General features: G+C 46.1%; 1 protein-coding gene across 1 annotated transcript in view; it reads left to right on the forward strand.

Annotated features, from left to right (window-relative positions):
• The window catches only part of LOC138364606 (mitochondrial uncoupling protein Bmcp-like), a 30,403-nt gene extending 16,509 nt beyond the window's left edge, over nucleotides 1-13,894 (forward strand). The window contains exons 6-7 of the mRNA XM_069324471.1: nucleotides 8,705-8,812; nucleotides 12,394-13,894. Of these exons, the coding sequence (XP_069180572.1) occupies nucleotides 8,705-8,812; nucleotides 12,394-12,513 (228 nt within the window). The 3' untranslated portion in view covers nucleotides 12,514-13,894. The remainder of the gene's footprint in view (nucleotides 1-8,704; nucleotides 8,813-12,393) is intronic.
• The last annotated feature ends 1,336 nt before the right edge of the window (nucleotides 13,895-15,230 follow it).

Here is a 15,230-nt window from a genome sequence, read left to right on the forward strand (position 1 = left end):
AGTGCGTTATTTGCAAGCACACAGAATGAAGAAACAGGAAGCGAATAATATAATCTATCTGTACCTGGTGCAACGAGAGCGAAGTCGCGTTGTGTACCATGGACTACTTCGTTGACTATTACTCACTTCCCAAGTACTGAGTGTGTAATACAGTGTGTTACTGTGTAAATAGTGTGTGAAACTGTACATATTGTAATTTTAATGAATTTTTAACAAGTAATATTGCAACAATAAACATTTATTGTGGACACATTACTGACACATGTATCACAGGGCCATGGAACATTATGAACGTTCTACTGTATACATATTGTAAAGGACACAAATATGCATCATATATGATAAAAAAACAAATAAAACCGCATTGGAAATACATAGAACAAATAATTGAAAATATATTTGTGGCAACACCCGGTGCATGAATGGCCCGCTCAACCATGTCTGGGCATGTCACACACGGGCGACCAGCCAGGAGCCGATCGGCCGAGCGGAGAGCACGCTGGACTTGTGATCCTGTGGTCCTGGGGTCGATCCCGGGCGCCTGCGAGAAACAATGGGCAGAGTTTCTTTCACCCTATGCCCCTGTTACCTAGCAGTAAATTAGGTACCTGGTTGTTAGTCAGCTGTCACGGGCTGCTTCCTGGGGGTGGAGGTCTGGTCGAGGACCGGGCCACGGGGACACTAAAGCCCCGAAATCATCTCAAGATAACCTCAAGAAGAAGAAGATAGCCCCTGATGACGTCACAGCGCCCCTTGTCCACATCCCCACAGCCTAAGTAAGTGGAATTTGGTATTTATTTTTACATAGACATGTTCAGGGAAGGGAATCTATCATTTTACGAAGAAAAAAAGTTTTTTGGGAACACTTTATTTCATGCGCACAGGGGGAATTTCACAATAAACTCGGCGCAGTACGGTGCTTAAAAGTAAAGCTCTTTTTCTGGGGGAAGCCCCGTCGGTTTCCCAGAGCTATCCAGGCTGATTTTTAACTATTAGCTTTCTGGCATCAGTCAAAGTGCATGGAGTTCTTGTCTACCGGGGACCACAAGCCAGAACCTGGCCCCCTCAGAGAGGCACGAGGAGCAATGGTCTATAGAAACCCCCGTGTGGTTGGGAGCATTCTGTCTGTCATCGACCGGGTCTGGCACCCACAAAGAAAGGCGCCTCAAAACAAACCCCCCTATTCTAGTGAAAATATTGATACCGAAAGCCAAACGAGTGGACAGAACGCCCTAAACGAAATTACCAAACGAGCATGACGTCATTATGTTGCCGCACTGCTGTCTGTGCCCCCCCCCCCCCCTTTCCCAGGAGAGTGCAGGGGAAGCTTCAGACCCTTGTGCCGGTGATCCAGCAGTTCTTTACTGATGTGAAACAGGAGCCACATATGCCTGTGGCTCCTGTTTTGATTCCAGTTACTGTGTCTTGTGGCGTGGTCTGTCTCTATAGATGGTGTGTGATCCAGGAGTAATATTCTACGGTACTTGGGCTGCATGCGCCTAGGGTTTCCTTCCCTAGGTGCCCTGTAAATACTGCCCTTGGGGCTTGAGGCTACTTTCCACAATTCGCCTTGGGATCTACCTCTGCTGTGTCTTTTACTGCTCCGTACTTGGCAGCCCTTGGAGTCAGCTGGGGTTTTTGTTGCCCTTGTTTGCCTCTGTATAGGGGGTAGTTTTTGCCACTGGTAGGGGCGCAGGGTACTGCACGGCTAGTCATCACCTATTATAGCGGCCGGCTCTGTTCCGCCTGGGTATGTTGTCCTCTTGCGGGGGTTTTCTTTTGTTTTTGTTTCCTGCCTTGTGGGGGTCTGCCTTTGGTTGGTTGCCCCCCATCTATACTTGGGGTTCTTTATATCGACATATCTGTGTTTTTGGTGGTACCCCCTGCTAGGCCCTGTGAGTGAACACGTCCCAGGAGTTCAGCATTTAAAAGTTTACTTAGTAGTTTTGTGCGCTGGTTCGCAGTACCCTGTCTGGGCTTCCCTTAGCGTGTTACCAAGGCTAAGGGCCCAGGGAAACCCCGCGGGGGCTCCATGGTCCGATGGATGCAACCCTTGAGTCCCCTCTCGCTTTGTGTGAGATTAATGGTTGCTCTGTCCCCTTGTCTCTGGGTGACAATCACCGGTTGTGCCTCCGCCATGCTGACTGTTGGGTTGGTGATTCTTTTAACCCGGAGTCGTGCGATGTTTGTTCTTTGTACATGCTCCAGTTCACCCAAGTTACTGAACAATATGAGAGTGCAGATAGCAGAGGCGTTGCATACTCAGTTTAGGTTACTGTAACCCGATAGGTTCGTTGCTTCCCTGGATGCCCCAAGACTGCCCCATTTTGGTTATAGGGACACGAACTTGGGGGTGGGAGTTGCTTCGACTTTGGTTCTGTCCGCCCCTCCTTGTCCTTTCGGTGGTTCATCCGGTTCCCCCCGTCTCCTTCTAGGGTGACGGCAGATGCATTCGAGCCTAGTCCTCCAGCCAGCGCTTCTGGGTCTGACCAGTGGGCCCCCTTCGTTCCTGTTTTTTGAGCTGCTCCTGCTTTTTCTTTTAGAGGCAAGGGGATTGGAAGACGTCTCAGCCCTGGATTCTCAGGGTGAGGTTCCCAGGGCAGGGGGGGGGGGGGTTGACTTGGGGGCCTTGGGCCCCGTTGGACCCCGCCTGGGTTTTCATACTCTAGGAGTGGGGCTTGGTGTTACAAGGGGAGGGGCTCTCTTTCACTCCCTCCTCGTACGAATTGGATTTGGCGTCTACCCCTCCCCGGGTTCAGTTCCATGATCCTGTGGGTTTCTCGATCCCGTCCTTCCATAGGTTTTCGGCTTCCCGCATCCCGTCACATGTGGTGCAGAAAGCCCTTGTAGCTTACCTCCTGCGCGACCCAGATTATGCTTTCATGATGGATCCTCATTTCTTCGTGTATGGATCTTCGTGTCCGTACTGGGTTCGTTACGAAGTTCTAGAGTCATCCTGGTTAGCAAACTGCCCACTCTTCCTGTTGGAGGCTTGGCATACGTTCTGTCAGTCCCGCGTGCTTGAGTGGAGGGAGGCTCGGACGGCATTGTAGGTTTTCCCGGGAGGGGGGGATGATGGATTTGAACATTTCAATGCATGTTTGCCCCTGCCCTTCTGTGGAATGTTAGTGTGATGCAGCTTCATGTGTAGATTCCTTCCATTTCGGCTGTCTTGGTCGCGGAGGATTTGCGTACACGTGGTCTGCTGGCTTCAGCCCTGCATTTCTTCTCCCTCCTCAAGCTGTCCTGAGATTGGCTTGAGTTGGATGTGGAGGAGCTTAGGGCCGCCTCTGGCCCTAGTGCGCTGCCCGGCTTGAGTTGGATGTGGAGGAGCTTAGGGCTGCCTCTGGCCCTAGTGCGCTGCCCTCAGCAGTGCGTGCATTGTCTGCATTGTTAAAGCTGTTCGCGCCGCTCCTGCGGGCTGCGGTTTCACGTTTTTTTGCTTCTCGACTCGCGTGTGGGCAAGAGGTGCTTATTTCTTCCTTGGAATCCTCTTGGCTCCTGGATCTTAGGTTGTCTTCACCTTTTTGTCCATTGCTCTTTGCAGAGTCTGCAGTTGTGCAGTATCCGCAGGCAGCTTCTGCTAGTTGGGGAGGGGTTGTCTTCCTATGTCGGACTTGTTAGTCCTCCAAGGAGCTCGTGGGGGACCTTCCTGGAAGGATTGTGCCAGGGCTCAGGGTTCTTCCCGTCGTGGTAGGACAGTGGTGCCAGATTCGGGGCAGGTGCAGCCTTCGGTTCCATCTTTTTCTGGTCGGTGCGGGGATCGTCCTGTATTCACTTAGTTGTATTCACCTAGTTGTGTTTGCGGGGGCTGAGCTTTGCTCTTTCCGCCCGCCTCTCAACTGTCAATCAACTGTTTATTAACAATTTTTTTTCCACACCACACACACCCCCAGGAAGCAGCCCGTGACAGCTGACTAACTCCCAGGTACCTATTTACTGCTAGGTAACAGCGGCATTCAGGGTGAAAGAAACTTTGCCCATTTGTTTCTGCCTGGTGCGGGAATCGAACCTGCGCCACAGAATTACGAGTCCTGCGCGCTATCCACCAGGCTACCAGGCCCCTGTGCACCACTTAGGTTCTCGTAAGGTGCATCAGCCTTTCCGCGGTTCGTCCCATTGATGGGGTGATGGGGAAGAAACTCGCTCTGTGTGCTCGCGCCTGGTCCCACGATTTGTGGGCATTTCGGGCAGCCTGTGGTCGTGTTGGGTGGCTCCTTCTCCTTTTGGGGGTTCGGGGCTGGTGGGGCAGGCCTCTTCTCTTGCACTCTGTCGAGTCATCTCAGAGGGTGTTTGCTTGGGTGTGGTCAAAATGACCTCGTCTCTCAGGTGAGTTTCCCACCTGTTTCCGGTCCCAAAACGGGACTGCGCTGATCTCTGGTTCATTCTGGACTTGTCCCATCCCTGTGAGTTTATTGCCCCTCCTTTCAGATGGCTACCCTGTCCCAGGTCTGTCTTCTGTTGGAGCCGGGCGCTTGAATGGTGTCCCTGGACCTCAAAGATGCATATTGGCACGTCCCGATTCATCCGAGGTTCAGGGACTGGCTCGGTTTGGTTGTGGGGTGTCAAGGTTACCGCTTTCGTTGCCTTCCATTCAGTTTGAATCTGGTGTCTTGCATTTTCACATGCCTTACTTGGGTCATAGTGGCCCGCCTGCATCTGTTAGGTGTTCGGGTTCTGGCCTACCTCGACAACTGGCTGGTTTGGGCTCCCAGCCAGTCCGCATGTCTGCTTGATAGGGATTTGGTTCTTTCCCAGTTTGCCGGGTTCGGGTTCCTGGTGAACTGGCGGAAGTCCCATCTGGTTCCCTTTCAGGTTTGGTCTTGGTTGGGTCTTGTGTGGGATGCTCGGACCACTTCCTTGTCTCTTCCTCCAGCGGCTCTGCTTCACCTGCGTTCCTGCCTTCGTCTGTTCGTGAGGGGCTCCCGGGTCTCGCAGCTCTGCTTTGCCTGCATTCCTGCCTTCATCTGTTCCTGTGGGGCTCCTGGGTCATGCAGCAGTTGCTTGAGTGTTTGTGCGGGAGCCTGAACTTTGCCGTAATGGTCTACCCGCCGGGTCGGGTGTGGTTTTATCGGCTGCTCTAGTTCCTTCGGGGACGTCCCTTCCACCTCTCTCGCGACTGCTGGGTTCGGCCTCCAGGGGCTTTGAGTCTGTTGCTGTGTCACCAGCTTTCTCCTCAGGGTTCTTCGGGGTTCAGTGCCTTGGCATCTACCCGAGCCCTCACTCGATGTGTTCAAGGATGCAGTCTCTTGGCTTGGGCTTTGTGACCAGTGCTCACCAGACCGGACAGGGACGGCAGGGTTCGACTTTCCGTTGGGCTCACAGCACGGTGCGGGAGTTCGCGGCTGTGTGGAGGTCGCTCCAGAGGATTTGGGTTTCATTGCCTGAACCGAGGGGGTTCCATGCGGTCCTTGGCTCGTTGGGGCTGGTTGCTTTGGGTGACTCGTCTACTGAGTTCTCGGGGTTTGGCTTTCCCGGCAGTTCACGTTTGGGAGGTGTCCAATGTCCTGGTGGACGGTCTGTCCCGGTTCATTCCCCTGTCCACAGAATGGACAGTCAATGCCAACTCATTCAGTTGGCTCTGCCAGATGTTTGGGCCTCCGGAAGTGGATCTCTTCGTGTCGGCGTGGTAGAGGCGTCTCCTGGTACAGTATATGTGGTGCCCTTCCCTGACTGTGAGGCCGTCGGGGTCGACGCCTTTAGGCAGGACTGGGCAAGATGGAGTTACCTGTACCTCTTTTCCCCGGTTCAGCTGTTGCTCCAGGTCCTGGCCCACTTGGAGACTTACCAGGGAAGAGTTGTCCTTCTGGCTCCTTAGTGGCCGGCCCAGCCTTGATTTCAGGCGCTGCTTGCTCGGTGTCCGAACATGAGGGTCTTCCCGCGGCTCCGCCTCTTTCAGCAGATCGGTCCAGCCTAGTACGAGGCTTGTTCGTTCTCCTCCTCGAGTCTTCGCGTCTGGAGTTTCTGACTCGAGTCTATCATCACTTGTATGGGGCGCAGGTGGCTTCGTTGATGGTCTTCCACTTGCATGCTTCGTCTCGGTAGCAGTATGAAGTTTCCTGGCGATCCTTCCAGTTTTTCCTATCACTGCATAGGAACTTATCTAGTTGTACTTAATTAGTTGTGCTTGCGCAGGTTGAGCTTTGTCTCTTTGGGCCTACTTAGTTGTGCTTGCGGAGGTTGAGCTTTGTCTCTTTGGGCCTACCTCTCAACGGTCAGTCAACTGGTGTACAGGCTCCTGAGCCTACTGGGCTCTATCATATCTACATTTGAAACTGTGTATGGAGTCAGCCTCCACCACATCACTGCCTAGTGCATTCCATTTGTTAACTACTTTGACACTGAAAAAATTCTTTCTAATGTCTCTGTAGCTCATCTGGGTACTAAGTTTCCACCTGTGTCCCCTTGTTTGTGTTCCACCCGCGCTGAAGAGTTTGTCTTTGTCTACCCTGTCAATCACCCTGAGAATTTTGTAGGTGGTTATCATATCTCCCCTTACTCTTTTGTTTTCCAGGGATGTGAGATTCAGCTCCCTTAGCCTTTCCTCGTAGCTCATACCTCTCAGTTCCGGGATGAGTCTGGTGGCATACCATTGAATCTTCTCTAACTTTGTCTTGTGTTTAACTAGGTATGAACTCCAGGCTGAAGCTGCATACTCCAGGATTGGTCTTATATGCATGGTATACAAGGCCCTGAACGATTCCTTACACAAGTTTCTAAAGGCAGTTCTTATGTTGGCCAGTCTAGCATAAGCCACTGATGATATCCTTTTGATGTGGGCCTCTGGGCGACAGATTTGGTGTGATATCAACCCCTAGATTTTTCTCTCTATTTGACTCTTGCAGGATATCACCTCCCAGATGGTACATTGTGTTTGGCCTTCTGCTCCCTTTGCCTAATTTCATTACTTTACACTTTCCTGAGTTGAACTTTAGTAGCCATTTTCTAGACCATTCCACCAGTTTGTCCAAGTCGTCCTGTAGTCTCTGTTTATCTTCTTTTGTCTTGATTCTTCTCATAATTTTTGCATCATCAGCAAACATTGAGAGGAATGAGTCTATACCCTCTGGAAGGTCATTTGTGTAGGTGTACTTCAGTCTCTGATATGGTTGTCTTGTCCTTCCTTTCTGGTTGTTCCAGGACAGTCAGCTTATGCCGAATGTTACCTCGTATCATGTGGCGCTGGCAGAGCTGCTCCAGCTTGCGTTCGGTATTGATGTTACTTCTGCCCTGTTCCACAAGCTCTCTCATGCGTTGTTTCACCTCCGGCCTGCTCATGCCCCTCCTGAGCCATTCTGGTCTTTGGACCGGGTGCTCTCTTCTCTCTCTCCTCATCGATTTGTAGTGGCCCCCCTCGGTTCAGGGTTGTTTTTCTAAGTTCCTTTTCCTGTTGGCATTGGCCTCTGGGGGTCGGATCGGGTTGGGGAGTTTCATGCTCTCCTCTGGCGCAGGGGATTCTGCTCCTTTGGTCCTGGTGGTAGGTTTGTTCATTTGCAGCCGTCTCCTTTTCCGGTGAAGAATGAGACTGCTGAGTTCTGGAGGGGGCCTTGGGCTGTTGATGCTTGGTTGATCAGGTTGGGGTGCATCATGTGTTGTGTTCGGTTGCAGCTTTCCGCCGTTATTTGCGCGCCACGGCTTCGGTGGCTGGGGATACGCTATGGACTGACTCTGTTTCCCTCCTTCCCTGTTCATAGGCTCGGATCTCCCTGGTCGTCCGCAGGGTTATTAAGTCTAGCCAGCATGCAGTCTATCCCCGTGCCCACGGCATTCGTAAGTTTGCTGCTTTGGCTGCCGTCTTTGGCAACATGTCTTCGGTTGACATTCGGGCCCGGGGTTTTTGGAAGTCGAACAGGGTCCTGGCCGCTCGCTACCTTGTCAATGTCCCTGGACCTGGTAGATCATGCATTGCGCTGGGTCGCCGGTTGCAGTCAGTTGTTTCGACTTTGCGTTGAGGAGTGAGGACTGACCGCCTCCCAGGTAAGTCCCTGTATTTTTCCTTGTCTTTGGGTAGTTAGCTCTGGGAAGCCAACAGGGCTTTTCCCAGAAAACCAGCATTGAGTGTAATGAAATGCCATTTTGTGGGTGAGACCCGGAGGCTTTTTGGCATCCCTCCCTCCCTCCAGTCAGCGGTGTGTTCACCTGTTTTTGACATCCAGCTAAGAACTGCCAGTTGGATTGCCTGTGCGAGGGTCTGAGGCTTCCCCTTCCCCCTCCTGGGGAGGAGAAGGGAGGTTGTGCAGACAGCGGCGTGGCAATGTAATGATGTTATGCTCGTTTGCTAATTTTCGTTTGGGGAGTTCTATCCACTCGTTCAGCTTTCGGTAGCAGTATTTTCACCAGAATACGGATTTGTTTTGGGGCGCCTATCTTTCTGGGTGCCAGATCCTGTCGATGGCAGACATGTAATGCTCCCAACCACACGGGGGTTTCTATATTCCATTGCTCCTCGTGTCTCTCTGAGGAGACCAGGTTCTGGCTCATGGTCCCCGGTAAGCAAGATTTCCATGCACTTTGACTGATGCCAGAAAGCTAATATATCCATATCAGCCTGGATAGCTCCAGGAAGCCTCTGGGACTCACCCAGAAAATGGCGTTTCACTACATTCAATGCTGTTTTTTTTTTTTTTAATTAGAGAGTATGTTTAGTGTTCTTTATATGAAGTACACCAATTCTTAAACAGTATTACAATGACCATATTTTCAGACGCGAGTGATGAACCAAAAGAGGTTAAAATCTCCAGCTCAAGTTAGTGGTAATGGGGCAGTGTGTACTTCAAGAATTTATGCAAGTACAGTGGACTGCTTAGTGCAGGTACGTGTAGTCTGATGTGTTGCAAGTACTGTGGACAGTTTATTGCAGGTATATGCAATCAAGTGTGTTCTAACCCATTTTTACAGATGGGTTTCTCCTCCAAAGATTTAATTTATTTATTGTAATATTGTTCGCTGTATGACACCCTTATTTTATTTTACAAGGATATTTGGTTGAATAATTTTTTTCGTTTGTGTTCATCATGCATTTACTGAAAGTGCAGCTACTATATTACTGTGTTCTTTTATGTAAGTGGCTTGGTTGTTGTCCCCCAAGTACTCCGGGGGTTTCCCCCCTCCCTTCCTCCTCCTTCCCTTTCATAAAATGGTTTGTCATTTTCCATTAAGAAATCTATGAACTTAGCCAGCCACCTTTCATCAATTAGATTGGGGGGGGGGGGCATTATTTGACCCGATCCCCCTTTTAATAGGACTAATAGGCCTGATCCCACCCAGCCTATGTCCATCCTGTACTCCAAAACATTCAACTTGAAAAGTTGGATGAGGCAAACCCCGAGCATCCGGCCTCCATCCATGTACAGACATTCTCTCTTAAAGATATTGATGGCATTATTGTAGCCTAAACTTAATGGTATAAGAGTGTGTCTTATCCACTGGATAATATGGTATACAGTAGATCTTTTCTTCTATTGTGAAGTTAGAAGAATGTCATGTGTAGTCAAAGCTGGATATTTCTTTTCACATGATTAATCATTAATAGGGAGTGAAATTTAGCTGTAGAGCTGCACCAGCTGTTGTACTCACCTAATTGTGCTTGCGGGGGTTGAGCTTTGGCTCTTTGGTCCCGCCTCTCAACTGTCAATCAACTAGTGTACAGATTCCTGAGCCTACTGGGCTCTATCATATCTACATTTGAAACTGTGTATGGAGTCAGCCTCCACCACATCACTTCCTAGTGCATTCCATTTATTAACTACTCTGACACTGAAAAAATTCTTTCTAACGTCTCTGTGGCTCATCTGGGTACTAAGTTTCCACCTGTGTCCCCTTGTTCGTGTCCCACCCGTGCTGAAGCATCTCTACTTGCTCATGTTTTGGTGCTCTCACCCATGCTCTGCCCAACCACTTGGGGTGGAGGGTAGAGCGACAGTCTCGCTTGATGCAGGTCGGCGTTCTATCCCCGACCGTCCAAGTGGTTGGGTACCATTCCTCCCCCCCCCCCTCCCATCCTAAATCCTTATCCTGACCCCTTCCCAGTGCTATATAGTTGTAATAGCTATTAGCACTGATAATTCCCTCCCTCCCCTCACCTTTGCTCTTGATATTGTGAATGGTGGTGCTTCTGTCACTCTGGCCTCTGACCCACTCCATTTACTGAGCCTCACTCTGTATGTCCATTTTATTACATTTATCCACCTCATTTGCTTTTCCTATTTCCACCTGTTTCTTCTTATTCTAACTTACCTTATCTGAAAAAGAACTGATATATATATATATATATATATATATATATATATATATATATATATATATATATATATATATATATATATATATATATATATATATATAGCCATAATGCACTTATTGGCCTACTATGCAAGGCCCAATTTGCCTAATAGGCCAAGTGATTTTCTTTATTTAAAACAAAATTCCAATTGGTTAATTTGAAATGTTATTATTACATTATATTTAGAACATAAATTATTGAATTAGTTATGTTAATTTAGGTTAGGATAAGATAGGTTAGGTTAGGTTAGGTAGGCTTGGTTAGGTTCAGTCATATATCTACGTTAGTTTTAACTCAAATTAAAAAAATTAACTGATACATAGTGAAATGGATAGCTTTATCATTTCACAAGAAAAAAATTAGCAAAATATATAAATTCAGGAAACTTGGCTTATTAGGCAAATTGGGCCTTGCATAGTAGGCCGGGTATTGCATTCTGGCTACTAGGTACAAAAGTATATATACACACACACACACACACACATAAACACACACACATAAACACACACACAGTGCTTTACTCTCTCTGTTGCCTAGTTTCTGCTACCTCTTTCAATATCCATAGTGAAATGTTTGTACTTTTCCATAGCCTAGGCTGTACACATCACTAGTTTGTCTTCCCCTCTGTTGTAATCTTTTGGTTTGCTTCAAGTGTCTCTGCCTTGGTAATCTGTAACCTGTACTTTATCCAAGCTGTCCTATGTTTATTCTTGGCCACATTATGTTGCTCAACCATAGATTGATCATGCCACTGCAAAGAGTGGTATGTATGTTTCCATCTTATTTGTTGCCTTCCTCACTAGTTCACTTCCTACTTCACACTCCTGTAGTTCTGTTGACCTCTTGACCCATTATGCATCCACTTCATTGTGTAGTTGAACACAGAGCAACCACTGACTCCCAAATGGTTCCCATCTTATCCCGTCAAGATTCGCCTCATTCTGGGTCAACACGAGATATAACATTGCTTTTTCATCTTTCCTTGTGTGTCTTTTCCCGTACTCTTTTGTTTTCCAGGAATGTGAGGTTCAGCTCCCTTCGCCTTTCCTCGTAGCTCATACCTCTCACTTCGTCTTATGCGTTTGGTGCAGCATTGGGAAGTGTGTATCCCTCATTATCCAGTCAGTATTCCCCTGATTTTCATAAAGTACATATGCTAACAGCTTGCCTCTCAGATGCTGTTAGCACATGTGCCAGTTGCTCTGTCATACTTTTAGTTAAAGGATTATAATACACCATCTGAAATTTATTATAAGATGATTAATAATTTTATAGTATATTTGTATTTTTAATAGAGCCACTGATCATGCACAAATTGAGAACTATTGCTATCTTCTTATCCTCTATTGATACCATGCTTGTGATGTAGATCAGGATTACCCACCTCTGCCGCAGATATTTCCCACTAAAGTCTTCAAAGAATTTGCAGTATCAGTTCTCCCTCTCTTCCTCATATGGACTAAATGTCTGTACTAAAATCCTGACACACTCATACTATTTTAAAGTTGTGCATTTCTGTCAAATATTTTCTATAACTGCTGCCATTTATTATTTTTCAGGGAGGGGAGGGGGGTGCAATATACATTCCACCATACTGTACAAGATTTTGGTGGAAATCAAATAATTTGCAGGGATTATTTTGTGGATTTTTTGTATCTTTCATCATACAATTGTTAGTGATGTTCAAGTGGTTTTATAGGGCAAACACATGATTCTGTGCATGTAAATACAACATTTTAGGGTCTTGGTAGTGCAATCGGGTTTGTTCTTGCCTCACAGTCGAGAATTCCAGGTTCGAATCCCAGGCGGGAGAGAAATGGTTGGGGCACATTCCCTTTCACCTAATGCCTCTGTTCACCTAGTAGTAAGTAGGTACCCGGAGTTAGTTGTAGGGTTGCATCCTGGGCGCGGTCTGTAATTCGACCCTGGGGGGGGGAACGTCGATATAAGCCTAATGTGTGTGTGAATACACTTTGGCTGCCTTCCCACTGACAATGAATTATTATAAATTATATATTGTAGTTACATGTACTGTATATGGCAGGTGTTAGACCCTAGTCATGTGGGCTATTTGTTGAATGCATACATCTAAATATCTCTTATTTCAACAGACGGTTAAATCTGAGGGACCCTTGGCGCTGTATAAGGGATTCATTCCTACATGGCTTCGGCTTGGACCTTGGAATATAATCTTCTTTGTCACATTTGAGCAACTGAAGAAGTTCTATTAAAAAGTTCTATCTTTTGAATTCATCATAATTTTGACGAAGTTAATATAGTAATCAGATTTTTGGCCAAACTGTGACGTGTTTTGCCTTTCGGTGATACTAGAGAGAGTGCTGTTATAAAGCTTGTACATTGAATAATGGAACTGACAGTTTTCCAGTTTTAAAATTATTTCTTGGTGATGTGTAAACATTTGCAAAGTCTCATGTTAATTCAGCTCAATCCAATGTTAAACAATTGTAATGATAGACAAAGTACAGTACTGTATTCTGATTGGGGAACCCATTTTCATTTTCAGAAATAGTTTCACTTACCATATATTCAATTATTTCTTGACAATCTAGGAAGAAGCCATACTAATGATATCTCATGGTATTAATAAATTAGTGTCCTTCACTTCCATTCATTGTTAGTCATTTACAATAATGTAATTTTGTATTGACACCCAAGGGATGTAATATCAAATGTCAATGACATAGTTTGCTCGTCATTCCAGGTGTAAAGTTTTCCATCATTTAATTTGTTTTTGTATAGTACCGGTGTTGTATATATTAAATGCAAATTAATAATATACATTTAAGAATGTTACAAAATCACTTCAAGCAAAATGTATTTATTAACAAATACATTTGGATATTTTGATAACAATTGCCCTGAGGTTAATGGCAGTGCCATTTTGAAACCAAAGATCCTTGATGGAGAATTTTTATATATATTGGCAGTTATGTCAACTGCAATATTGTTTAGACAGTGAGCATGAATATACTCATTCTTCACGTTGATAATGGCAATTATTGAATTAGTGTTAGTGCATTAATAAATGACGCATTTTTTTAATCGTTGGCTGAATTGTACATCTTTTTCCTCCTTACGTAAAGCATTATGTAGAAAGCAAAAAGTGTAGCTCACTCCTAAACTCTCCTGTGATTGAATGCAGTTGAGATAATCATTTGTGATGCTAAAATATATCTATTTTTGTAGGCTGTGAATGAGCTCAGACTGAGAGTTGTAATGCAGCGAGTAGTGTAGTGGTACTTCCCAGCAAACACTCGTAGCTTTGTTACTGTTAATAACGTAACTTAAAACCTTAATTGTGTAATATTGTAACGTAAAAACACATTATTAACATAGTTACAAAGAGACTTTGTGATCAAGTTGTACATTTGCTGGGTTGGGTTTTTTGTACATAGATCTGCCAGAAAATGTTTACAATGTGAATGTAAACAGTTTGAATGTTGTGTTGTATTAAAATGTGTAAAATATAAAAATTTTGCATGTTGTGTTTAAGATGTTGCTTTTTCAAATTTTTTTTTCAGGAATGACATAAAGAAAGTGTAAATGATATCGAATAACTTATTCTTCAAAATAAAAATTAAAACAGTAGAAGTTGCATTTATTTATACATTCCTTCATATTTAAATTTAAGGATGCCACTTGACGAATAACTTTTGATCTGGAATTACTTTGCCATATTTCATCTTGATATCCAGTGAGGAGAAGTTGTCAGTACAATGTCACCTACAACCAGACAGTACAATGCCACCTACAACCAGACAGTACAATGTCACCTACAACCAGACAGTACAATGCCACCTACAACCAGACAGTACAATGTCACCTACAACCAGACAGTACAATGCCACCTACAACCAGACAGTACAATGTCACCTACAACCAGACAGTACAATGCCACCTACAACCAGACAGTACAATGTCACCTACAACCAGACAGTACAATGCCACCTACAACCAGACAGTACAATGCCACCTACAACCAGACAGTACAATGCCACCTACAACCAGACAGTACAATGCCACCTACAACCAGACAGTACAATGTCACCTACAACCAGACAGTACAATGCCACCTACAACCAGACAGTACAATGCCACCTACAACCAGACAGTACAATGCCACCTACAACCAGACAGTACAATGTCACCTACAACCAGACAGTACAATGCCACCTACAACCAGACAGTACAATGCCACCTACAACCAGACAGTACAACGTCACCTACAACCAGACAGTACAATGTCACCTACAACCAGACAGTACAATGTCACCTACTACCAGACAGTACAATGTCACCTACAACCAGACAGTACAATGCCACCTACAACCAGACAGTACAATGCCACCTACAACCAGACAGTACAATGTCACCTACAACCAGACAGTACAATGCCACCTACAACCAGACAGTACAATGCCACCTACAACCAGACAGTACAATGTCACCTACAACCAGACAGTACAATGTCACCTACAACCAGACAGTACAATGTCACCTACAACCAGACAGTACAATGTCACCTACAACCAGACAGTACAATGTCACCTACAACCAGACAGTACAATGTCACCTACAACCAGACAGTACAATGTCACCTACAACCAGACAGTACAATGTCACCTACAACCAGACAGTACAATGCCACCTACAACCAGACAGTACAATGTCACCTACAACCAGACAGTACAATGTCACCTACAACCAGACAGTACAATGTCACCTACAACCAGACAGTACAATGTCACCTACAACCAGACAGTACAATGTCACCTACAACCAGACAGTACAATGTCACCTACAACCAGACAGTACAATGTCACCTACAACCAGACAGTACAATGCCACCTACAACCAGACAGTACAATGTCACCTACAACCAGACAGTACAATGCCACCTACAACCAGACAGTACAATGCCACCTAC

The sequence above is a fragment of the Procambarus clarkii genome, chromosome 14, assembly GCF_040958095.1.
Source record: "Procambarus clarkii isolate CNS0578487 chromosome 14, FALCON_Pclarkii_2.0, whole genome shotgun sequence".
Lineage (NCBI taxonomy): Eukaryota > Metazoa > Arthropoda > Malacostraca > Decapoda > Cambaridae > Procambarus > Procambarus clarkii.